The sequence below is a fragment of the Trachypithecus francoisi genome, unplaced genomic scaffold (genome assembly GCF_009764315.1).
Source record: "Trachypithecus francoisi isolate TF-2019V2 unplaced genomic scaffold, Tfra_2.0 Lachesis_group17, whole genome shotgun sequence".
Taxonomy (NCBI): Eukaryota; Metazoa; Chordata; class Mammalia; order Primates; family Cercopithecidae; genus Trachypithecus; species Trachypithecus francoisi.
Window position 1 is genome coordinate 21,876,254 of NW_022681462.1, and position 26,828 is coordinate 21,903,081.

General features: G+C 36.2%; 1 protein-coding gene across 6 annotated transcripts in view; it reads left to right on the plus strand.

Moving 5' to 3' along the window:
* ZNF638 (zinc finger protein 638) overlaps positions 1-26,604 on the plus strand; it is a 101,451-nt gene extending 74,847 nt beyond the window's left edge. For 3 of the 6 annotated variants that reach the window (XM_033175032.1, XM_033175036.1, XM_033175033.1), the window contains 12 exons: positions 723-851; positions 2,477-2,518; positions 3,005-3,139; positions 4,993-5,118; positions 9,644-9,681; positions 14,440-15,664; positions 16,259-16,324; positions 18,014-18,968; positions 20,103-20,207; positions 22,851-22,952; positions 24,670-24,788; positions 26,285-26,604. In XM_033175032.1, the coding sequence (XP_033030923.1) occupies positions 723-851; positions 2,477-2,518; positions 3,005-3,139; positions 4,993-5,118; positions 9,644-9,681; positions 14,440-15,664; positions 16,259-16,324; positions 18,014-18,968; positions 20,103-20,207; positions 22,851-22,952; positions 24,670-24,788; positions 26,285-26,350 (3,108 nt within the window). In that variant the 3' untranslated portion in view covers positions 26,351-26,604. The remainder of the gene's footprint in view (positions 1-722; positions 852-2,476; positions 2,519-3,004; positions 3,140-4,992; positions 5,119-9,643; positions 9,682-14,439; positions 15,665-16,258; positions 16,325-18,013; positions 18,969-20,102; positions 20,208-22,850; positions 22,953-24,669; positions 24,789-26,284) is intronic. The other 3 variants (XM_033175034.1, XM_033175035.1, XM_033175037.1) reach the window with 2 other exon arrangements.
* The last annotated feature ends 224 nt before the right edge of the window (positions 26,605-26,828 follow it).

Genomic DNA, 26,828 nt, shown 5'->3' on the forward strand with positions numbered 1-26,828 from the left:
AATTAACATAAATTAAAATGAAAATTTAAAAACTGAAGAGTATTTGTTTAAAAAAGGGAACAGGATTCACATCTACATTATGCTGTAACATTTTAAAACTATAATAAATAAATAGACAACCTTAAGAGATAATTCATTTCAAATAGGCTTACAACTATAAGCAAACATATAGCTTTCTACCTCATTAACTATCAAATATATGGAAGAAGTTTCAACCTCTACTTACCAAGGTGTGAATATTAAAACCAAAATGTATGGAGCTACAGTTTTACACCTATGAAAATAACAGAATGAAAAATGACTTCACAATTATTACACGTTTCTTTGGTTCTTTATTTCTCATATTTTATCAATAAATTTATTTACTCAAAAAATACTAATATTGATTAGAAATGTATCTGCTACATGCCAGATACTGCTCTAGGTACTAAGGATACAGTGTTGAATAAGATTTTTCTTAATGTCGGTGGCTAGAACGTCTCTTCTTTTTTCTCTCTTTAGTTTGCCTTAGTATATTAAGTTTAGTCATTCATTATTTCTTGCTTATGGTTGTAACAGTCTTTGGGCCTCAGTTTTCTGAGGACTGCCTTTTGTATCTTAAAAATATTTACTAAGTTGTTCAATTCACTTGACTTTGAAGTAGTTTTCTTATACTTGTAAGTCTGTTTTTGAGAAAAATTAACGTAAGATTTTTTTTGTTACCATAATTTCTATTTTAAAAGGCATATATAGAAATAAATAGAAAAGCTGCCGAGTCTATGGTAAAATTTTATACCTGCTTCCCAGTATTGATGGATGGAAATCAACTCTCAATAAGTATGGCTCCTGAAAACGTGAATATAAAAGATGAGGTAAATCAGACCACCATTTTTACTAGCTCTTACTAAGTTTTTAAATCAAATTTGTTACAGTCTGTTATGTTTTCTAGTTTTCCACTTTGGGTCACATTTTTCTCACAGACACTAAGAAAGCTTCTTCCTGTCCCTCCAACAATCACCCAGTCACCCATCCAACTGTTTGAGAGTTACTTTCATTGTGAGGGAATCCTATTCATGCATGTTGGGATGGAAAAAGGGTTGAATTTTATCTTAAAAAAAGGTTTCTTTCTTATCTTTCTGCCATTATCTGTCATCTGAACTAGAATTCTGGAAGTTATCTTTAATTTTTTTTCTCTCATTTCTTACATTGAGTTTTTGCTAAATCTTGTTTAACTCAGTGAGCTTGTTCCCTCTTCCTCATCCCATATACCATTGCTTTATCTCTTAAAAACTCTTACTAGTCCAGGTATGGTGGCTCACACTGGTGATCCCAGCACTTTGAGAGGCTGAGGTGGGAGGATTGTATGAGCCCAGGACTTCAAGACCCAAGACCAGCCTAGGCAACAAAGTGAGACCCCATGTCTACAAAACTTAAAATAATTAGCTGGGCCTGAAGGCGCACACCTGTGGTCCCAGCTCCTCAGGATGCTGAGGTAGGAGGATCACTTGAGCCCAGGGGTTCGAGGCTACACTGAGCTGTGACTGTACCACTGAACTTCAGCCTGGGTGACAGAGGGAGACCTAGTCTCTAAAACAAACAGACAGACCGCCTCCTGGACCTTTTGTGTATACAAAAGTAATTTTCTACATACACGCTACCTTCAGTTTTATAAAACTCCCTCAAGTTCTCAGCTTTTGTCTCATGTGCATACCCTTCAGTGCCTCTGTGTGGCCTATAAACATTTACTGTCAACTGCTAAGAAGCATGAGGTAGAAATATTGTATGCATTACATGAGGTAGAAATGTTACATCCTCTCTAGAGGCAGGTAGAAATGCATGTAATGTAAAAACACCTTTCATTAAGAATCACTGTAATGTGATATAATTGGCGAGATTCTTTTGTACACGTCAGTAGTATCAACAAGAAAAAAAGTTTAGGATCCTCAGTCTTACAAAGTCCAAGTTCCTTTGCTACACACAGAGCCTTCCATTAGTTGTCCTCTGCCTGCTTTGATATCCTTGTTTCATGATATTCTTGACCTCTTCATAATTCAGTAGCATCAAATCTGCATTTATGCTCTGTGTTGTTTTATTTGCCTGCATTTCTGTTCTTTCTCATCGGCTTTGCTTAGTTAACTTTTCTTTTGTAATTTGAATTCTCTTCCTTGTTGTCTAAATTAAATCTCTTTATTCTTTATATGTGAATTTGAATGTCTTTCCTAAATGTTACTGTCTTACTAGTCTTTTATGTTCTTAGGGGATATTAGTCTTTTATGTTCTTAGGGGAATAAGAAGAATTAAATTATATGAGTTAGGATGAGGCTTGTTGAGGAGAGAAAGATTTTTGGAAAGAATGTAAATCTTGCTGCTGCTTAATTTTATGAAATACTTTGTGATGTATATTTGTATAGATTGTCATGTTATAAATCTTACCTAAGTAAGTATTTGTATGAGAAAGAGCTTATACCATCAACCTTTATCTATTTTGGCTTTTTAGGAAGCTATATTTATAACCTTGGTAAGAGAAAACGACCCAGAGGTGAGTTTTGCATTTAAATGCTTTTGTATACTTATTTAATTGATGGAAACATTGTTTTACTTGTTTGCCTTTTAGGGATTAAAACCTTAGAACTAATTTTAAGATATTGAGGTGTTGGAAATGTCAGATGGGTCTTCTTGGTACAAATAAAAAAATAAAGGGTTATTGTAGTCCTTGATGCGAAAAAATTGTTCAGGTACTGGAGTGCATACTCAGTGGTCTAGTAGGTCAATATCTTGTCTGAGGATGTTTTGGGTAAACATTATGTTGATAGTAGAAATATTTTACTTCCCATTTTAGTACGTCGTTTTACTGATTACTTGTATGTAAAATCAAGACCTCACTATCTTCCCCCATGTAGTCATTTTCTTACTCTTGGGAGAGAACATCATCTAACCTCTGTAATAGTAAGTTAATGTTAATCCGTTTTATGGTTTGTTGCTTCAGCTGTGGTTTTTTCTATGCTGTCTCTTAAAAAAACTACAGGCAAATATAGATACAATTTATGATCGATTTGTACATCTTGATAATTTACCGGAAGATGGACTTCAGTGTGTACTTTGTGTTGGACTTCAGTTTGGAAAAGTGGATCACCATGTATTCATAAGCAATAAAAACAAGGTAACAAGTTCCCTTATAATTTAGCTATACATTCTATAAAGAATATATAATAACCCTGTATTCTGACGATCTGCAACTTCTAACTCAGCTTCTGATCTGAAGCACCTATAAATATTAACCACTTTGCACGATTATGATAAACCAGAATATTTTATTCTAGATTGTGCCGAGAAAGAAGAGATGATCTCTCTTTTTTCCGAACTCCTAGTTTTTAAGGAAAAATAAGACTTACACAAGGGGGAAAGGTAATAGTGCAGACAGCATTATCTTACTGGGAAGTTTAGACCTGAATTCCTTTGGCTCTGATCTTAACTATCTTTGTGGTCCTGGCTCAGTTGGTTTACACTTATTTGTAAAATGAAAGGGGTATTAACCAGTATTTCTTTAAGTCCCTTCCAGCTATGAAACACCTGAGTTAGGTCTATTTGTTTGTTTATATGGAAAGAGAGAGATATAGATAAAATAATTGCTGAATGCCGTGGCTCACTAATCCCAGCACTTTGGAAGGCTGAGGCGAGGGGATTGCTTGAGCCCAGGAGTTTGAGACCAGCCTGGGCAACATAGTGGGATGCCATCTCTACAAAAAGTTTAAAAATAAGCTGGGCATGGTGGCATGTGCCTGCGGTCCCAGCTGCCTGGGAGGCTGAGGCAGGAGGGTAGTTTGAGCCCAGGAGTTGGAGGCTGTAGTGAGCCGTGTTCACGGCATTACACTCCACCCTGGGTAACATAGCGAGATCCTGTCTCAAAAATAAAGTAATCATTCCTTACTTTCATGATTTGGCCTCTTAAAGAACCAAAAATTACTCATCTGTTTACATTTGGTATGCCTTCTGTATTTAATATGTGTTTCAGCTATATGTTCATTAAAATTAAATTTTTGTCAGTCATATTATTACCTAGAAAGGCAGGGTTTTACATAAAAGTGGACAGTATTCATAAAGAGCTCTTAATTAACCAACAACTAGATAATTTCTTTGATATGCTTCTGATAAATAGAGCATAGAATGGACTATGATAAATAGTGTGACATAGATTGGAAGGTGGGGCACAGATGGCACATAGGAATTCTGAACCTTTCTTGTAAACATTTTTAATCCTCTATTTAAAAAAATACCTATCATTCTCTTCAGTTTTGCCTTGCCTTTACAACATTTTAAGGATTGTTTTCTCTTATTTCCTTTAAATAAGGATTAACCTTACCTTTGTAATCACATATCTGAAACCTGAAAGAAGAATATATTCCAAACTTTTAAAACAATTAAAAGCATTTTTATTGTAGCAAAATACACAAATTTTACCATTTATAAGACATAAATTTAACATTTTAACCATGTTTAAGTGTTTTATTAAGCACGTTCACCACCATCCATTTCCAGAACTTTTATTTTCTCAAACTGGAAGCTTTCTATCCTTTGACAATAACTCGCCATTAATTCAGCCCTTATCAACCTTTATTTCTGTTTTTATAAATTTACTCTAGTTATCTCATGTATGTGGAATTGTATTTACTTTTTTGTGACTGGCTCATGTCACTTAGCATAATGTCTCTAAGGTTCATCCATGTTGCAGCATAAGTCAGATTTTTCTTCATTTTTAAAGCTGAGTAATAATTTTGTTTTATGCATATAACACATTTTTATATCCACTCATCCATTGATGGACAGTTGAGTTGCTTCTCCCTTTGGTCTGTTGTGAGTAATGCTTCTGTGAACATGAGTATACAAATACATGTTCAAGTCTCTGCTTTCATTCCTTTTAGGTATATACTAAAAAGTAGAATTGTTGGATTATGTGGTTATTCTAATTTTAATTTTTTTAAAGAAATACTCATAACTTTTTAATCTTCTCCAAAGGCAATTCTTCAGTTAGATAGTCCGGAATCTGCTCAGTCAATGTACAGCTTTCTGAAACAAAATCCACAAAACATTGGTGACCGTATATTGACCTGCTCATTATCTCCAAAGATAGACTTACCAGAGGTAAGATTTCTCTTGCTTCAGCTTTTGTGCTTTTAGAAAATACAGAGAACATAAAGGTCAGTCTTAGGCAGTAGTGAAAGTGTTTCTGTGTTTAGAGATGATTTTTATAATTTGTTTTGCAATCAGTGTTCCCATTTTCATAGTTTATAAAGCAGTATAAATTTGTCTAAATGAGAATAAAGAAATTTTCAACAGTGTAACATATATGCATTTGAATACTTATTGTTGACATGTAGGTATCTACATTTTTGTGTACAGTGACTCCTTGTATGTAACATGATTGTCTCCAGAATGCAGCTACTTTGAATCCATTTTGGCTTCCTCTGGGTAGAAGGAAGTTTGTTTATTCTTCTTTTTGTTTCAGTTATATTTATTATAAACTGTTTTTGTGTTAAGAAGTAAGATTTCGGCCGGGCGCGGTGGCTCAAGCCTGTAATCCCAGCACTTTGGGAGGCCGAGACGGGTGGATCACGAGGTCAGGAGATCGAGACCATCCTGGCTAACACAGTGAAACCCCGTCTCTACTAAAAATACAAAAAAACTAGCCGGGCGAGGTGGCGGGCGCCTGTAGTCCCAGCTACTCGGGAGGCTGAGGCAGGAGAATGGCGTGAACCCGGGAGGCGGAGCTTGCAGTGAGCTGAGATCCGGCCACTGCACTCCAGTCCGGGCGACAGAGCGAGACTCCGCCTCAAAAAAAAAAAAAAAAAAAAAAAAAGAAGTAAGATTTCACAGGTTCTTGGCTTACGCAGTAGTACATAGAGGAAAGCTATGAATAGGCCACCTTTGAAAGCATTAAATTCAAACTCAGATATTTTCTCCTTGTATTCCATTGTATGCTGATAGCAGAGGTAAATAATGGAACCTTACATTTGGTGTCCATGTGTTGTCTGTCAATCTGTTAAAAATCTTGTACTATCTAAAGAAAAAGGCAATTTCATCATCTAAATCTAAATTTGAGTATCTGTAAGTAAATGTATTACGATAGGTACCAGTTTAAGCACAAATGAGTGGCTCATTTCACTTGATAATTTCAGAAAAAATATTTTTAAAGTTTTTAGCTATTCCTCAGCAGAACGTGCATTTTTAAAAATTTGTCATTTATATTTTTCAAGTTATTATTTAGTTGTGTTCAACTAAGTTCAAAATTGAACACTGACTGTACAGAAATCCTTATCCCGGAAATACAGTCCCAAATGCTTAGAGTTAAAAGAAAATTAAACAAGTGAAAATTTACATAAACTTCTGCTTGAATTGGTACTTCATTTCCTAAGCGCTTACCCAGAACCTTATTCGTATAGCTTAAGTTGGATAGTACATGTGGCTTATTTATAACCGTTTTTAATTGACTACTATTTAAAATGAGTAAAGAATCAACTTTATATTATCCTCTCTTCAACACCTACTGTTTTTGTTAGACTGAAATGTTACTTCTTTGTGTAGTATGTGTGACCTTCATTTCAATATCTGTAGTTAGCTTGTATACAAAGCAATGTAGCCCTCCATTCTAAATACTGAAAACTAGTATCTGCATTTTTGATATCATGAATATGAAGATATTTACTGCAGAAATAAGTAGTAATGAGAATGGGTTTATAAAGAAGGCAATATGTAATATGTGTCCATAACCTCTACACTCACAGGTGAGTTTCTTATATTCCCAGTCATTTCTCAAAATGGTGCCACATTTTCATTTTCATAAATATTTAGATTACGGTTTTCTTGTATGGTTTAGGGTTTGTATTTTGTTGTTGAAAGGGGAAAAAATGACAGTCTTCATGTTACTCTGATCATCTGTGTAACTTAGTTACTATTTGTTGAATGGAATCTCCTTTCAGAGCTATTCTTGTGACTCTTTTCTAAAGTTATGGCCATTTGCTTTGTCGACCAATTATACACCCTTGGTTTTCTTTCATTGTTTTTCTGAATTATGTCTGCTTTTTCTTGGATTCTGTCACATCACAGGTTTTCTGTTTGCTAGAGTACATTCTCAAATTTTTTTTTTTTACCCCAGAAAGTATGTAGAGGCAGTACATTTTCTGAATCTCTGCATGTTTGAAACCGACTTTATTTTGCTCTTACGTATTTCATTGATTGATTGTCAGGATGTAAAATTCTGTGCTTAGGCTATTTTTCCTTTGATTATTTTTAGCATCCAGAATCCAGTATTAGGAGAAGGCTGGTTTGGGTCATAACTATTTTGTTCCTCTGAAAGGTTTTAGGATTTATATATTAATTCTTTAAACTAGTTTTTATGTTTGTTTGTTTTAAAGACGAAGTCTTACTGTGTCAGTCACCTGGGCTGGAGTACCATGGTGCAATCATGGCCCACAGAATCCTCAACTCCTGGGCTTAAGCAATCCTCTCACTTTAGCCTCCAGAGTAGACTCTAGGGGCATACCACCATGCCCGGCTAACTTTATTTTATTTGATTTTTTATTTTTGTTTGTGTGTGTCGATGGGGTCTCACTGTGTTTCCCAGGCTGGTCTCAAACTTCTGGCCTGAAGTGATCCTCCACCCTGGGCCTTCCAAAGTGTTGGAGTTACAGGTGTGAGCCACTGCCTGGCCCTAAACTAGTATTTGTCTAATTCCTTTTCTCTATGCTAACACTATTTTAGGTATTAGAATACCATGATGAACATTGTTTCAATGTCCTAGTCCTCAAGGATTATATTTTAGTGGAGGAGATAGACTATAAACAGATGCAAGTGGTAAAAAGACTGTGAATAAATAAGTTGAGATAAAAAGAGAATGATTAATGTGGGGAATGTGTATCTTAAAGTAGTCAGTGATAGTCTCTCAGCAGAAGAGTTATTTGAGAGACCTGACGGAAGAGAGCAAGCTTTAAGAAAATTTCAAAGAGAAGAGATTTTTTAGACAGAAGAACCAGATCAAAGGCTTTAGGGACATATTTGGTGATTCAAGAATTTCTGAAGAGAGGGTTGGTATTGCTAGTCCAGTGAGCAAGATTTTTTTCTTGGTTTGGGACTCATTTCCTACATCCTGTGTTTAGAGCAGGAAGTTTTCCCCCCCTTTTTTTTCTTTGAGGCAGAGTCTCGCTCTGTTGCCCAGGCTGGAGTGTAGTGGCGTGATCTCGGCTCACTGCAGCCTCCACCTGCCGAGTTCGAGCAATTCTCCTGCCTCAGCCTCCCGAGTAGCTGGGACTACAGGCACGCGCCACCATGCCCACTAATTTTTTTTTGTATTTTTAGTAGAGATGGGGTTTCATTATGCTGGCCAGGCTGGTCTTGAACTCCTGGCCTTGTGATCCGCCTGTCTCAGCCTCCCAAAGTGCTGAGATTACAGGCGTGAACCACTGCGCCCGGCCCCAGGGAAGTTTTTCTATTACTATTTTTTGATTTATTTCCTTCAATTTTTAATATTCTATTTTTCTGGAAATAGCACCAGCACTGATTTCACAGATACTATATTCTCTTGAATTTTTCTGAGGTTGTTCCTTTGAGTTTTTTAAAAGGCACTTCAGTTGTCTGAAATATCTTTTCTTTAGCTTACCTTGTTCACTTTTGTGCATTTGTTTTTATGTTATTCCTGACCGGTATAGGTATGTGATGTAGAGTTCCTCTGAGACCATACAGGGTTTTTTTTTTGTTTTTTCTCTAATAAACCCTCCTGAATGGAAAGCTGCTAATAAACAGTGTCTGTAATTGGGACTTAAAAACCATCATCTTTAGTTTTGGCAGTATCATTAGGATATAAACTAGACTTATCACCAGATATCCCAGTAAAGAAAGTCTTTACTGTTGGACTCAAACACCTATGCCAGGAATCCTCTCTAGACACATTGAATTTCCTTAAAGTACCGTTTTCAGTTTTTAGTTTGACAAAATCTTTCTAGAAAGTTTCTACCCAGAGAATGCATGATTTCTCAGAAAAGGCTTCCTTCTATTATGTATAAGCTCTGAATGGCAGATATTTTTGCCATTTTGTTCACTGATGCATCCCAAGTACCTGGGACAGTGCTTGGCATTTAGGGACTGATTTTTAATTCCTGCCCTTTTTGGGGGCTCCAGAATATTGCTTTTTGGGGCCCACATATCAGATAAATAAATTATTTATCACATATCAGACAAATATTTAACATGATTATTATTCAGTTTTGTTCAGCATTTCTACGTATTTTGAATAGGAAACTTTTTTAGACAGCTGATCTCTCTTAGAAGTCTTTTAAAATAATTCCACAAGGAAGGTGTTGATATTTCACATTTATTGTTTAGGGAAAAGATAGAATTTCCAGGCTTCTAAAGTTAAAAAAGTTTCTTATTTATATCATTATTAAGGAAACTTATTTTTTCATTAATGTAAGTTATTGTGTGACCTAATTTGGAGGTCTTTAATTAGAAAAAAAATTCTAGAACCTGATAGTAATGTAGATACTGAAAACTAGCTGCTTTGATACATTTTTGAGTTTTTTTTTTAGCTTAAATTTTAACTAAAAACATCGCTTTTATAGTTAAATATTTCAAATCCAGTGGAATAGCCTCTAATAAAATGCTGATTATATTACAGGTGCAAACTGAGCATGACCCAGAATTAGAAAAAGAAAGGTATGTTGCTGTATGTTTACTAACACTTTTGTGTAGTAGTTTCTGAATTTTATTGCTGTATTTTTATGGCTCACATGTAGTGAAAAGTTCTATTCTACATATTTATTCTGTGTACATATGGGCTTGCTACAGTTTTCTTTCTGGATTCAGCCTGACCTAGGAGTTTTGTTTGTTGTTTTTTGTTTATTTACTCTCATTTAAGTATTTACTGAATATTTAGGGTGACTGAACATATAAACAGTTTGTATTAAATAAACCACTTTATAAAATGTTTTAAGATTCTCCAATAACTCAACTTCACAAACAGTAATTACATTGTTTTTGTTAGATTTTCCTATTCCAAAATAAACATGATAGTAAAATTTTAACCTTTTAACATTACTTAATTTCATTGTGTACTTTGATACTTTTTAAAAACAACTGGGTCGGGGCAAGTAAGTGTCCAAAAAAAATTGTGTATACAGTTTTGCATTATCAGAGGAATGAAAGCTTGTTTTTCAAAGTCTCCACAAAGTGGTGACTTACAGCCTTGTTTTGACCACATAAAGTACACCCTCTCCTTAATAACTTTCTCATTCTGATGAGTATCGTCCTTATCACCACCGTTGTTCCACCAACTAATGACTTGCCTTTCACTGCTCTTCATTGTAAATCACTGATTTAGAATATTTCTTTTTCCTCCTGTATACTGAGCCATCAGTATTTATTAATCCATATTGTACGAGCGTATATTTGTTTGAAACAGCAGTTTGAAAGTGTTTAAATACGAAAAGTGTTTATTTTATCTGATGCACTGATGTTAAGATCCCTATAAAACAGAATGTGTTAACAGATTTTTTTTCTCAGTGATTTTCATAAAATCAGATTATTTTAGTTGATAAAGATCATGAGTACGTTAAAATATACCAGGAACGTTAAGCAATAGGTTTGCTCTGTGTGTCAGCACAAGGTTTTTTAATTTGTATGTCATCATACCAGGTGCATTCACATACCTAAGAAATAGTACCACCAGCAGTGTGTGATGTGAAAGCTCACAAAGGGCTTAATAAATAACAGTGCCAATGTAGTACTATATATAGACCTAAAGACTGGTCACGAAAACTCTGTGGCAAAACCCATTTTATTTCATTTTACAAAGTTTTTTGAGGTCCGCATGAAAAGTTGTTGTCCATAGCAATAGCAGTTGGTCATTGTTCTCCTCTCATTGTTTAGATATAACTTTTAAAATGGAATATATTTCTTTTTTTTTTTTTTTTTTTTTTTTTTTTTTTTTGAGGCGGAGTCTCGCTCTGTCGCCCGGACTGGAGTGCAGTGGCCGGATCTCAGCTCACTGCAAGCTCCGCCTCCCGGGTTCACGCCATTCTCCTGCCTCAGCCTCCTGAGTAGCTGGGACTACAGGCGCCCGCCACCTCGCCTGGCTAGTTTTTGTATTTTTAGTAGAGACGGGGTTTCACTGTGTTAGCCAGGATGGTCTCGATCTCCTGACCTCGTGATCCACCCGTCTCGGCCTCCCAAAGTGCTGGGATGACTTTAGAGCTATTCAACCTCATAAAACTAATTTTTAAAATTAGCACCAAAAACTTATTAATTCCCTTTTTTTTTTTGACTTACATTAGAGAAAAAAATGTGGAGTATGTCCAGAATACTAAACGTTTCTTTTGGAGTGAACTGATGCTGAGAAAATACTATTTGTTGGTTTTGTTGTTTGTTTTTCTTTTTTTTAGAGACAGGGTCTTGCTCTGTTGCTCAGGCTGACCTTGAACCTCCTGGGCTCAAGCTGTCTTCCCACCTCAGCTTCCTGTGTAGCTGATACTAGATGCACTTGTTTGTTTCGTTTTGTTTTGGTTTAAAGCGCTTATGGTTGCCAATTCATTATGAATATGATACTTCTGTTTATAACTAATGTAAACAATTTAAATACTGTTTAGAGGAAAGTCACGTGGATACAATCATAATTTAATAATTCACATTATGTCTGTACTCATCCTGTTGACATGTAAACAGATTTTATTTATCATCTGATTAAGGCCACAAATAAGAATGCTAGATGAAATTTTTCTAATTCATTAATATTAGGAAGTAACCAGTTGGCCTCTGAAGTAAACACTAATCTTTAGCATTGTGAAGTCCCAGTTTAAAGTTTCTCAGGATGTTTGTCTTTCAGTGTTAACGTTTGTTCTCATGCCCAGCTTTTACTGTATGCTTTTTCCAAAGACTGTGAAATTCTGGTATTACTGGGATATTGGGGCAGGAGGGAGGAGTGGCAGATGAGATATCTATATCTCAAATGCCTTTCTGGAATCCTTTTTTGTTCCATTTCCCAGAATATGGCTGTGTTTTCATTTGATCGTTACAAAGGGTGGTTGTTTAACTTTGGTGTTAATGTAATTTATTTGACATTTCAAACTCTTTTCAAACTAACTTGATCAATATTGAGGTTTTTTTCCCATATTAGCCAGAAAGCAGATACTAGTTTTGGTAAATGACTTCTCTAAAGAAAACACTATGATTTAAAAAGACTAGCACTCAAGGACAAATATGGAATTAAATAATTTTTCTGAGTAGACCTGTGTTCTCTGTTTCAAGTATGGAACTGCATAATGGTTCAGTTTGTATAAAAGATAATAACTTTTTTATTGAAAAACTTGTAAAGGGGAAAGTCTTGCTGTATCCTTGAGCCAGGAATCAAGGTCTCCGTTGTTATTCTAGCCCCATAGATGTTTTTACTTAGCCCTAAGTTCCTAAAGCTTTTTTTTTTTTTTTTTTTTTTTTTTGAGACAGAGTCTCGCTCTGTCGCCCAGGCTGGAGTGCAGTGGCCGGATCTCAGCTCACTGCAAGCTCCGCCTCCCGGGTTTACGCCATTCTCCCGCCTCAGCCTCCCGAGTAGCTGGGACTACAGGCGCCCGCCACCTCGCCCGGCTGATTTTTTGTATTTTTTAGTAGAGACGAGGTTTCACCATGTTCGCCAGGATGGTCTCGATCTCCTGACCTCGTGATCCGCCCGTCTCGGCCTCCCAAAGTGCTGGGATTACAGGCTTGAGCCACCGCGCCCGGCCTCCTAAAGCTTTTATATGCAGTACAGTAATGAGGCAGGAATTTAATATATTCTTCATTATTGGAAATGAGTCTTGTAATTTAAAGACAAAAGCTTGTTTTGAGAAATAATACTCATATACCTGCTGTAACTGAATGTCACTACTCTTTTTCCTGTTGTGTTTTGCCACAAATTTTATTTTGAATTGTAAAGATTTGAAACTGTTTAATTAGCCATTTGTATTTTGAATAAAAGGGGTGTGATTATTTCAAATAAAAACCATTTTAGCATGCAAAGAATAACTTGCACAATGAATAGAATATATATTGATTAAGGTTTAGGGTCAAGAGGTATTTCTGTAATCTGCTAGAAAAGTTTTCTCCTCAGGATGTAACCTTTGGGGCATGAGGGAGGACCAGTTTGGTTCAGATGATGTAAGACCCTGATTTGGTAGCACGACTTATTCCAATACTTCTTAAATATGGTTAACATCTCAGTACACAGATATACATCATCTTGTGTTGTTAACTAAAGGGTACATGGCCACCCTCTAAGAAGCAGGTCAAAAGGGATGATAGCTCATCCTTTCCTTCCTTAAAAAATAGGAGAAGAAAGTCAATACTTTCTAATAATGAGGTTTTGATATGATAGGATCACTTTCTGGTGTCTTTCTCCAATCTGCTGCTCATTATGTCAATATACTTGGTAAATTTTAATTTGCATTGATAACATGTTGGGCATTGTTTTTGGAAGCTTAGATTTTCCTTGTTCTTCTTCAAGAAAACCTCTGATTTGTGGAACATTAATATAAAAATAACTTATTCTGTGCCTACCTCAATGAAGGTACTGGAATTATAGGACCACTCACTTTTCATATACTTTAGATCTGGGGAGACCATGATGAAATAAGATAAATTACATATACTGGGCCATGTATTTCCTCCATTTGTTCTGAATAATATTACTTACACATTTAAGTTAAATATTAGAATTATACATTATTCTCTTGAATTGGGAAGGTTTATTTTTTAACATATGTCTTCTTATAGCCAAAGGCAAATATTTATAATAAGACTGTATGTTCACATAAGGTGATTGTATCAGGTTTTGTCACTAACTTTAAATCTTCACTAGAGTATATAAAGAATACTTTCCAAAAAATGTTTTAAGTATTATTAATATGGTTCTTGGGTAATTAAATATTTCACATCCAAAAAAAATAAAAAGGTGATATGATTTAGAGTATGGTCTTTTCCCCCCACCAATTTCTTTTATATTCTTTTTAGGTAAGGTTCACTTATAAAGTTTTAAATCGTAATGCATAGATCATTAGTTTTATTGTAGAACTGTACACATATTTTATTATTTCAGTTACCACTGTTGGGAATAGGACCTGATAATATTTGAAGTATCTGAGATTCACATTTGTTCTTTCATTGTCAGGGGTGAGCTTGACAGAGGAGGGAAAATATTGGCTATAATCACATGAGTGCAAAAGGAACATATCAACAGTCATAATTTATATTATTTACATATTTCCATCAAATAATCTTAGCCATTTTATGCCGATTGGTTGGATTTCCCAGTGCTTATTACGAATGCATCAGGAAGTCTTAACAATTGGCATCAACAGGATTCTTTATAATGGTTGAATTCTCATCATAGTTTGATTTTTGTTTGTGTTTTTGTTTGTGTTCTTTTTGTTTGTTTTTAAATACTTTTAGCCCTGACTTGAAAAACAATCCAGTTGATGAAAGTGAGGTGCAAACAGCAACTGATAGTCCCTCTGTTAAACCTAATGTGCTTGAAGAAGAAAGTACTCCCAGCATTCAAACAGAAACTTTGGTACAGCAGGAAGAGTCTTGTGAGGAAGAACCTGAAAAAGCAACATGTCATTCTGACTTTGCTATTGAAACTTTGGAGCTTGAAACTCAAGGAGAGGAGGTCAAAGAAGAAATTCCTTTTGTAGCATCCACTCCAGCCAGTGTTGAACAATTCACTGAAAATGCCGAGGAGTGTGCTTTAAATCAGCACATCTTTAACAGTGACTTGGAGAAGAAAGAGGCAGAAATTATTAGCCCTAAAACAGCATTGTTACCATCCGACAGTGTGTTTATAGAAGAAAGGAACATCAAAGGAATTCTAGAAGAATCTCCATCTGAAGCAGAAGATTTCTTTTCTGGAATTACACAGACTATGGTAGAAGCTGTAGCTGAAGTAGAAAAACATGAAACTGTTTCAGAAATATTGCCATCAACTTGTATTGTGACGTTAGTACCAGGAATTTCCCCTGGGGATGAGAAGACAGTGGACAAGAAGAGTATTTCTGAAAAAAAAAGTAACATGGATGAAAAAGAGGAGAATGAATTTAATACTAAGGAAACCAGAATAGATCTTCAAATAGGAACAGAGAAGGCTGAAAAGAATGAAGGTAGGATGGATGCAGAAAAGGTGGAAAAGATTATGGCAGCAGTGAAAGAAAAGTCTGCAGAAAACACTTTATTCAAGGCATACCCAAATAAAGGAGTGGGTCAGGCTAAGCCTGATGAAACTAGTAAAACTAGTATTCTGGCTGTATCAGATGTATCTAGCAGTAAACCAAGCATCAAAGCTGTTATGGTCTCTTCTCCTAAGGCAAAAGCTACGGTTTCAAAAACTGAAAATCAGAAAAGTTTTCCAAAATCTGTGCCCAGAGATCAAATAAATGCTGAAAAGAAACTTTCAGCCAAAGAATTTGGTCTGCTTAAACCTACAAGTGCCAGGTCAGGCTTGGCAGAAAGCAGCAGTAAATTCAAACCTACTCAGAGCAGTCTTACCAGAGGAGGCAGTGGAAGGATCTCAGCCCTGCAAGGCAAGCTTTCTAAACTGGATTACAGGGATATAACAAAACAATCTCAGGAAACAGAGGCTAGACCTTCCATCATGAAACGGGATGACAGCAACAATAAGGTGAGGAGGGTAGGAAGAATGGCGCAGTGTGTCTTTGAAGTGCTTAGCTCCGCTGCTGTAGCTATGGAGTAGGAGATGTAATTTTGTTTCATACTTTCATCTCCTCACTCTACCCCAGAAGCTTCCATTTCCTTTTCTTAAATGATTCTGTTGTTTAAGCCAGTAGACATTTAGAATATTAAGCTCAAGTTCATAATTTATTGACAAGTTTGAAAAGCATTATTCGGATACAATTTGGAAACAACTGTGGTTTAAAAAAAAAAAAAGTCTGCTGTGAATCTCCTAAGGTGATTTACCACTCTCCTTCTGAATGGGAAACTGTTTCCTCTCTTAAATTGAAGCTTCCTTTGTCAGGTCACTGATTGCCTAACTAGACATTGTGGGATGAAAAGATCAGTAAAACTGAATTTAACTACAACTTGTAGAGACTGTGCCTATACTGTTTAGTGACTGTTGACTTAGTTTTGTATACATGTTAATTTGCGTAATTGACTGTATTTGGGTAATGTTTACTGGGGGGTTTTTTTTTTTTTTAGAACATTAATAATCTGGTTGTAAATTCTGTTTTTCTGTATTTCTTATTTACTATTTCAGACTTTGACTGAGCAAAACACTAAGAATCCTAAAAGCACTACTGGTAGAAGTTCCAAATCTAAAGAGGTAAAAAATAGATCACAGACCCTAACCCTTCTTTTTCATCTCCATAGTTCATCTATCTTACAACTTGTGCCTGCCTTAACAATGTTAGAGAGTAAGAGTATAGAGCAAGGGGATAGGAATGAGATGTTTCATTTTTAACTTATCTCTAATTGTACCATTAATTTACTTTTTGACCTTGAGCTAGTCTAAACACCTTGTGTTCTTGGGGTGGCGGCGGGGGGGAGGTGGGGCGCAAAATGTTATACAGGGACAAAAAGAGAGTATAGTAGGGAAATACCTCCAATCTCATATTGACAGGAATAGGTTGTAGACACAGAAAAAATTATATATGTAAAAGAGACTGACATTTGACTTGAGTCATCCTCATTTTGTTAAAACAGGTTATCCTTTTGGCTCTAATTGAGCCTTAAGTGGATGATCTCTAAGATTTACTTTAGTGGTACCAAGTTCCATTGTCAAACATATTTTATATTTAGTTGTTATTTTAGGGTTTTACCATTCATAGAATTTTTTTTCAGTCATTTTACTTTTCTTATCTGGTAGGGGATGAATTTGGGCCTATGTTGTTGGGGCAAGGAGAAATGTTACTAGTTTTAAGCAGAAATAAGGATTATGGCTACTTCATTTTGCTTTGTTAACTTGATATTGCAATCGCTTGCAGATACTCTCCCTAGAAATTACAGGGTACATATTCTAATGTCGTTGTTATATATAATAGCAGTTGATCATTGGTAACACACTAAGTGTATAGGAGCCCTGGTAGGAATTTATCTTCTTTACTATTGACAGCATTGAAAAAATTACAGATATTGTTGTTTTCAAATAGTTATATTAGGTGTTGAGTCTTAGTAATAATTTTTTCATACAACTTTCTCAAAATGTAACCATTATATTTCTTTTATTATTATTATTATTACTATTTTGCAATGAAGTTTTGCTCCTGTCCCCCAGGCTCGAGTGCAAAGGCACAATCCCGACTCACTGCAACCTCTGCCTCCTGGGTTCAAGTGATTGTCCTGTCTCAGCCTCCCAAGTAGCTGGGATTACAGGCGCCTGCCACCACGCCCAGCTAATTTTTATATTTTTAGTAGAGACAGGGTTTGACCATGTTGGCCAGGCTGGTCTCGAACTCCTCACCTCAGGCAATCGGCCTCCCAAAGTGCTGGGATTACAGGCATGAACCACCACGCCTGGCCTGTATTTCTTAAAATATGTATTCTATATATAATTAATGTGTAATCAATATATACTGATAAATGGAACAGACTAATTAGCTGTTTACTTTCTAACTATATTTGAGGTGCTTTTAGAAGTCCAGTAAGTCTCCTAGAACACGTATTAGATGTTTGACATATGGAACAGTACCTCCTTTGTATTGTCTGACAAATACTTTAAACGTATTTTTATGTGTCATACTTCAAAACTCATCATTTAGGAAATGTAATCTTATTGAATTTAAGTAAAAGTGAAATTAGGTTGATATTGTTAGGATTTTACCTTTGACTTATACTTTGTGAATTTATAGCTAAGTCATTTGTGGGGCTTTAAAAAAAATAACTCTAATTTTAGCCTTTAGGAAACCTAATTTGCACTGAAATTCTCCCACATGATCTTCATGCACATTTGTTGTGACTATTTGGAATCTAACCAGTGGTCAAAATTTGTTTACTATGATTTTTAACTTTCCAGCAGGAACCATTATTTCCATTTAATTTGGATGAATTTGTTACTGTGGATGAGGTTATAGAAGAAGTGAATCCTTCTCAAGCCAAGCAGAATCCACTAAAGGGAAAAAGGAAAGAAACTCTCAAAAATGTTGCTTGCTCTGAACTTAACTTAAAGAAGAAAAAGGGGAAAACTTCTGCCCCTCGTGGTGTTGAGGGAGAACTATCTTTTGTAACATTGGATGAGATTGGGGAAGAGGAAGATGCAGCTACACATCTAGCACAAGCTCTAGTCACTGTGGATGAAGTTATTGATGAAGAAGAACTAAATATGGAAGAAATGGTAAAAAATTCAAATTCACTTTTTACATTAGATGAATTAATTGACCAAGATGATTGCATTTCCCACAGTGAACCTAAAGATGTTACTGTTCTGTCAGTGGCTGAAGAACAAGATCTCCTCAAACAGGAACGCTTGGTAACTGTGGATGAAATTGGAGAAGTGGAAGAGCTACCTTTGAATGAGTCAGCAGACATAACTTTTGCCACTTTAAATACTAAAGGAAATGAAGGAGATACTGTAAGGGATTCCATTGGCTTCATTTCTTCTCAGATGCCCGAAGACCCTTCTACTTTAGTTACTGTAGATGAAATACAAGATGACAGCAGTGATTTGCATTTAGTGACTTTGGATGAAGTAACTGAAGAGGATGAAGACTCTCTGGCTGATTTTAACAGCCTTAAAGAAGAACTTAATTTTGTTACTGTTGATGAAGTTGGAGAGGAGGAAGATGGAGATGATTTAAAAGTTGAGTTAGCACAAAGCAAAAATGACCATGCCACAGATAAAAAAGGGAATAGAAAGAAGAGAGCTGTGGACACAAAAAAGACAAAACTTGAAGCCTTGTCCCAAGTGGGTCCAGTAAACGAGAATGTTATGGAAGAAGATCTAAAAACCATGATTGAAAGACACTTAACAGGTAGATAATTGGAAGGGGTAGTCTTTTTGTTTTATGAGGGGATTACATTTAAAATTAATTTTAAAATACACGTTGTGGCATTACCAATAATGTCACCCAGTATTGATATTAGGGGCCAACAGACAGTTAAAGTCAACAATAAATTTTTCAAAGAAATGTGTACAAGTTTCACAGTTTTTTAAAGTTACACAGCAGAACTTGCTCCAGGTTATACTTCAAGAAAGGATGACAAAAAACAGAAAACAAGCTAAAGTAGCCAAATTAGAATTGAAATGAAAATGATATATTTGTATTGTGGGAAAAAGACAACTTTTGACAAATAGAAGAACATTTACATCAGATTGCCTCCCAGTGTTTGCTTAGACTTAGGATTAAGAACTATTTATAAAGGAACTATTTTATTTTAAAGTAATATGGTAATGATACAGAATAGTAGGGCAGCTCACTTTCCGAACTTGAGGGAGATAAACATAATTTCCATTAAGAAAATCTTGAGGCCGAGTATTGTGGCTCACATCTGTGGTCTCAGCACTTTGGGAAGCCGAGGTGGGAGGATCGCTTGAGGCCAGGCGTGCGACACCAGTCTGGGCAGCCTAGCAAGACTCCATCTGTACAAAAAACTAAAAAATGAGCCAGGGACAGTGGCATGCGTCTGTGGTCCCAGCTGCTTTGGAGACTGAGGCGAGAGGATTGCTTGAGCCCAGAACAGAAGGTCGAGGTTGTGATGAGCTATGGTGGTGCCACTGCACTGTAGCCTTGGTAACAGAGTGAGCCACTTTGTCTCCAAAAAGAAGAAGAAAAACCTGAAAGATTTAATTCAACTAACAATAAAAAGTACTAGGAAGGTCCCACGGGCTTATGGAACAAATTAGAAAAACATTTATAGATACCATGAGAAAAGAAGTTAGAGAAGCATAGTTATTTGGAAAATGATAACTGGGAACAAAAGGAAATGCTTAGATTAAACTGATTATTTAAAAATAGAATCCTTCTATTTTATGTTAGCAGTAGACTTCCCACCCAGATTTGGGTATTTTTTGCAAAAATGTATAATGTTGATTCCGACAGTATGTTTAATTTAAAGCAATTTAAAATCTGTTACTAGAGCAATAAATTAGGACTTTCTTTTTAAAGCTAAAACTCCAACCAAGAGAGTTAGAATTGGGAAAACTCTGCCATCAGAAAAAGCTGTTGTGACAGAACCAGCAAAAGGTGAAGAGGCCTTCCAGATGAGTGAAGGTAAAGCAGGATTGTTGGAATGGGAAGGAAAGTTACACAACACAAGAGAGTAATTGAAGTTTTACAGATCTAGCTAAGAAGAAAAGTAGAAAATCAGTGGAATGGAGCAGGGGTGGGAAAAGTCAACTATAGTTATTAGATGTGGGTAAGATTTTGGTCTTTGTAACGTAGAGAGAATGGATTGATATTAGAATGTGACAGATTAGAGGAAATGATCCTTGAAAGGTTTTCTGACCATGTTGCAGCATCAGAGAGAAATTATTTATTACTGGCTATTATTTGTGGACCTTGCTTTGTGGATGCTTCTAAGCAGCCAGCCAATGAATTAAACAAGAAATCTTAATAGCGTTTATAAAATTTAACTTGAAACAAATAAGGAAATGTCTAGTGAGAGATAATACTTTAGTCACTCAACCAGATATTTGTCATATTGATTGTATTGGTCATCTTTCATAACAATGTTAAAAAGTACATAGCTCCTGCTCTCAAGGGGTTTATTGATTCAGAGAGGTTAAGCAAAAAATCACCTTGCCAGTATGATTTAAATAGAGCACTATAAGGGTATCACTTTTACCATTCTCTTTGTAGCACACGCATTGCCCTCTTTCTTTCCTATCCTGTCTTCTCTAAAGAAAACTTAACCAAGTATGATTTGGTCCAAGGAGTTAATTGAATTTGATCTCAGGTGGGCTGTCAGTGCTGCTCCCAATATATTAGAGGTCCCCTTCCTTTACTATTTCCTAACCAGATGTAAAAGTAGCTTTTTCCCCACTACATCACCTAGCCCGTTTCTCACTGGATGCCCTTGCTTTCGTTTTTATTTCCCAGAGTAAATCTAGGATCTCCCTTGTCTGCCAACTTATATTTTGCTTTATACACATAAAATTTGGCCAAGTTTTTCCCATTGAAAGAAATATCCCTTTGACCTTGAAATCTCCTTAGCTCCTATCTTTCCTCCTTGCTTTTAGAGCAAAACATCTAGAAAGAACCACCTACTTTTATGTCTTAATTTCCCATTGAACTGGATGTATTTTGGTTTCTTTCTCCTACTACCTTCCTGAAAATGATGTTGATGACCCCCAATAGGTTGTTGTCAAACGTGATTTTTTAAAGTATTTTCTTCTTAAGTTAGTCTTACTTGACTTTTCCACATGATTGGTTACTTTTGATTATGCCCTCTCTTGCAGCTCTTTGCCAAGTCATGGTCAAGTGGGTATTCCTTGTTCCTTGTCTATTCTTTTCCATAACCAATTTTTGATAACCAAGCTATAGGTGGTGGTTCAGTAATTAGATTCTCACATGATTTCACAAGGTCACCCCCGGACTTCAGAATTTCTGTATGGTAGGGCAACTTTAGCAGTCAGCTTGCTTAGAACTACCTCATTGCAACCGAGTAATATAAAAGGATTATTTAGTTACTGCTTACATAACAATATATTTCTGCTAATGAACAATATGTTTTGACAAAAGGACCTAGCTTAAGAAAAAGTCATTTTTCCACACAATTGTAAACTTAAATCATTTAATTTATTTTAATTATATAATTTTAATATATGTTATGTATTATTAAGATAAATGTGCCTTTGGAGTGGCAGGAACAAGTATGTTTGGAAAAGTTTATTACCCTGATGAAGAAATAAACAATTATAGAAAGAGATTGGAGGCTGGAGGCAAGGAAACCAGATTATTTTAACCATCAAGTTAAGAAAAGGATGATACCTTTTTCTTATTGACTGTAGGACTTGATCAGTAAAATGTGAGGAGTAAGAGTAAGTAATGATTTCAGAGTTCCTGGCCATCCCCTCAGGAATACTAAAGAGTAGCCCAGATGTATGGAGGGAACACTGAACTTGAAATCACAAAGTCTTGGTTCCACCCTGTGTCACTCACTAGCTGTGCAACCTTGGGCATATCTGTTTATTACCTCTTGATTGTGCTTTCTCCATCTCTGAAGAAATAGGGATGGGATAATAATGATTTGACCTGCCTATCTTACATGAGATAAGAGCTAAATGAATGATTATATATGTAAAAGGGTTTTGTCAAGTATTAGGCAACAGTAAGGCATTTCAGCTACTGAATTGCTTGGAATCAGTCTTCATTTTTGTCTGTCCCCAAGATCATAGTATGCAGTCTGCTAACATTGAGTGCTTCTTACGTGTTACTCACTTTGGTGGGCATTAACATTTGTATTAATAATTTTACTTGTGATTCTAACTGGGGTCTTAGGCTATCAGTTTAGGCTCAATTTTTCTAGGTTGGAAGGGCCTCAGTATTGGGCCATGGAATAAATTTCTGCTGGTACCCTTTTCCCTTAATCTCCACTCTGCTCACCTTAGCACTTTGCATATATAAGTTCTCTTGCCAGTAACGATAAGACTTGTATTAGTCTTTAAATTCTGCCTGGAACATACATAAATAAAATTTGCTGTTAGCTTTAGACTGTATTCCTAAATCCATTTGAATGGATTTACCCATTTATTCCTCACATTCAAGAATCTTGGAGAACATCGTGCAAAGAATGGCCAGATAGGATTAACCAAGGGAGGTTTTCTCTGAGTTCTAAGGTAAGAATTATCGAATGTTAACTTTACAAAGTCTGTAAGTCTATTCTGAATAGCTTTTTTCCTTGAAAAATTTTAGTTGACGAGGAATCTGGATTAAAAGATTCAGGACCGGAGCGAAAACGCAAGAAGACTGAAGACTCTTCTTCAGGCAAATCAGTGGCATCTGATGTCCCTGAGGGTAAAGTTAAAATGACATTTTTTTCTTACCTATATGAAATAAAAATTCAACACCATAATGAGTATTCTGTTGTTTAGATGAGTAATTGGGTAACCTTGCCTGCACTGTCATTTTATAGTGGAAATTTGCGTGTTTTGCACAGTGGCATTTTCGAAGACAGCTTACTGGGCTGTTTTTACCTGAGAAGGATATTTTTACTGCACTCTTGAAATCTGGGATGTATCTCCTGTTTTATTCCTGGTACTTTCTTTGCCACTCTGGTGAGAATTGAGTTATACTTGGCCAGGCAGAAAGTCACTCCAGTTAAGCAGAACGTGCTGAAAGTCTTTGCTAGCCGACTTTGTTCATGGTCAGCTAAGGTGAGCTGAGGGGGACCTTATTCGGCCAGCATACTCCTCAATCAGACAGTTGACCAACATTCTACCTCTTCTCTCTCTTTTATTTTAATGGGATTCCTAAGAAGTTTGTTTTTATTGTATTTTATTTTGAGACAGGGTCTCACTCTGTCGCCCAGGCTGGAGTGCAGTGATGTGATCTCAGCTAACTCCCAGGCTCAAGCAGTCCTCTCACCTCAGCCTCCTGAGTAGCTGGGACTACCGTCATCTACCACCACACCTGGCTAATTTTTGTATTTTTGGTAGATACAGGGTTTCACCTTTTTGCTCAGGCTGGTCTCAAACCCCTGAGCTCAAGCAGTCTGCCTACCTTGGCCTCCCAAAGTGCTGGGATTACAGGTGCTGGAGCCACCTCAACTGTTAGGTTCTTTTTTTTTTTTTTTTCTTGAGACAGAGTCTCGCTCTGTTGCCCAGGCTGGAGTGCAGTGATGCAATCTTGGCTCACTGCAGGCTCCGCCTCCTGGGTTCATGCCATTCTCCTGCCACAGCCTCCTGAGTAGCTGGGGCTACAGGCGCCCGCCACCACACCCGGCTAATTTTTTGTATTTTTAGTAGAGATGGGGTTTCACCATGTTAACCAGGATGGTCTCGATCTTCTGACCTCATGATCCGCCCACCTCAGCCTCCCAAAGTGCTAGGATTACAGGCGTGAGCCACCGAACTGTTAGGTTCTTATGTAATGACTTGGTATTCTGAAGGATTATTGAACCATTCTTTGTTATCTGAAGATTCTCCCTGGGAATCTATTCAACTTGGCGTTATACCAAAGCAGTGGCATACTGCCTTTCCCTAGTGGCTCTGGAATATTATAGAATGTGTTAACAAAATAAAAACTTATGTTTTCTGATTAAAATTACTACTATTGATCCCTAAATTTATAGCAGTGTATACTGTTCTTATATTTAAGTATATACTGTGCTTAATATTTTTGTCATGTTTAAATAAATTGATGAAGGCCCGTTGTGGTGGCTCACACCTATAATCCCAAGCACTTTGGGAGACCAAGGCAGGCAGATCCTATAGGGGAGGTCGGGAATTCAAGACCAGCCTGGGCAACATGGTAAAAACCCATCTTTACTAAAAATACAAAATTAGTCGGGTGCGGTGGCGTGCACCTATAATCATAGCTGCGCGGGAGGCTGAGACAGGAGAATCACTTGAACCCAGGAGGCAGAGGTTGCAGTGAGCTGAGATCGCACCACTGCACTCCAGCCTGGACAACAGAGTGAGACTTTGTCTCAAATAAATAAATAAATAAAATAAATTGATGAACACAACTGGAGATTAATTATTGTTAAATTTCTTCTTTTCTTATCCCCTAGAATTAGACTTTCTAGTACCTAAGGCTGGATTCTTCTGTCCAATTTGTTCCCTCTTCTACTCAGGTGAAAAAGCAATGACAAATCACTGCAAGAGTACACGTCATAAGCAAAATACTGAGGTAATTTTTAAAATTCTTTAAGTTTAAGAATTTAAAAATTCTTAAAAATTAAAATTTAAAAATCTTGAGGTGTTGTTAATTGTCTTAGAATCAAATTATTTATCCACCCCAAACGTACATTTTTCCCCCCTTTAGGAGAATGTTTATGCCAGTTTATTCCTCTTAAGTCCTGTTTTCTCCTTCAGTGTACCTTGCCTGTAATTTCTAGTCTTTACTCCTTTTCCTTGAACAGCAACATTTGACAGAGTAGATTCTGCAGATCACTAGTCTCATATGACACTCCATTATTAAAGAAACTGCGTATTTTGATGACCTCTTCAGTCATGTAGACATTAGCATGTTCAAGTTTCTAAATTGTCTAGCCGAAATGAATCCTGCTTAACTTCATGCAACCCATTTATTAAACTGATTTAATCACAAAACCTTTTAAATTGTACTCATCTTTAAGAAGTGTTACTCTAGAGAATCATCATTAGCCATAATTGAAGTGGTGGTTCTAGTTCTGCTGAATATTTGAGAATTTTGTACGTCCTCTCTGTTGAATTTGTGGCACAGACACTCATCTAACATTTATTGAGCTGTTCTATGCTGGATGCTTATTTAATCTCCTCATCAACTTCATGAGGTAGATGCTATTATTTCAATTTTAAGGATGGGAAAACAGACTTAAGGAGGTTACGTATCTAAACCCAAGGTCACACAGCTAGTAAGTAGCAGACCTAGGATTTGAACTAAGCTCTATTTCATTCTAGGCCCAAGCTCTTATACATTGTGCTTTGCTACCTGTGTGCTTAACTTAGTTCATCATGTCACTTTTCCATTTAAAACCTTCTAGTAGCTTCATATTGCACTTGGTCTAATATCCAAACTTCTTATTTTGGGTCTTTAAAGCCCTGCATGATCTGATTCTTTTCTACTTCTCTGAACTCAGTTTTTTTTGCTTTCTGTGTTTCAGCTTTTCTGACTCTCTGTTCTGTTTTTCATACATGAGAGGCCCATTGCTGCCTTTGCACCTTTATATTGCTGTTGTTTTGCCCCCTCCCAGTCTTATTTGCATGGCCAGTTCTTCATGTTTTTTGTCTCAAGTATCAGTTCCCCAGAAAGGTCTTTGCTTAAGAAAGACCTAGCTAAGTAGAACCCCCCAAAAAGTTCAACCTCAGTTACCTTGTTGCTCTGTCTTTAAAGTGCTTACCACCACCCCCAAATTATTTTATTTTATTGTTTCTCTTCTCCCATTAGAATGTAAACTCCATGGTATAAAAGATCCTATCTGTCTTGTTGCCCACTGAATCCTCAGGCACTAAGCGTAATACCTGGTGTATCATAAACAACAAATGACTGATGAATGAAAGGAAGAAATGTTTATATAAGGCACTGTGTTTATAATATTTTGTAGGATCAGTTTCTTTTAAATTATAAATATACAGTAGATAAGTTTGCACACATAGCAAAATAATGTCTAATAAGTCTTCTATATTGCAAATTGCTTTTAACAGAAATTCATGGCCAAGCAAAGAAAGGAAAAGGAGCAGAATGAGGCTGAAGAAAGAAGCTCTAGGTGATTGGGGGAAAGTGGAAAGAATTCACTAGAAATTTGTTTAGGGTCCAGTTGATTTGTGTATTTTTGTTATCATTTAATTTGTAATTTTCATTTCAGAAGCAAATATTTGTGTTGTACAAATTTCTGATTGCCCTAAATGTAGAGAGACTGATGGGGAAAGTATGATGGGTTTGATTTTTATATCAAATCATCAGGCATGGACAAATATCTTTTAGAAGTGTTAAAATAAATGTTCCTACTGTATATTTAAAATATCATCTGTGTTTGTGGCTGATTTTTTAAAGACTTGCTTGCCTCTTATTGCAGACAAAAGTTTTTCACTACAACTCCTGTGATTTGGGATGTTTGGGGATTCTTCATGTATCACTGGAAGTCATAGCATGACAGTGTTTTTACTTGGCTTCAACCATTCATGTATTTACAGGTCATAGGTTTCTTAAAATTCAGTTTTTTTCTGGATAAAATTAGATTACAGCATG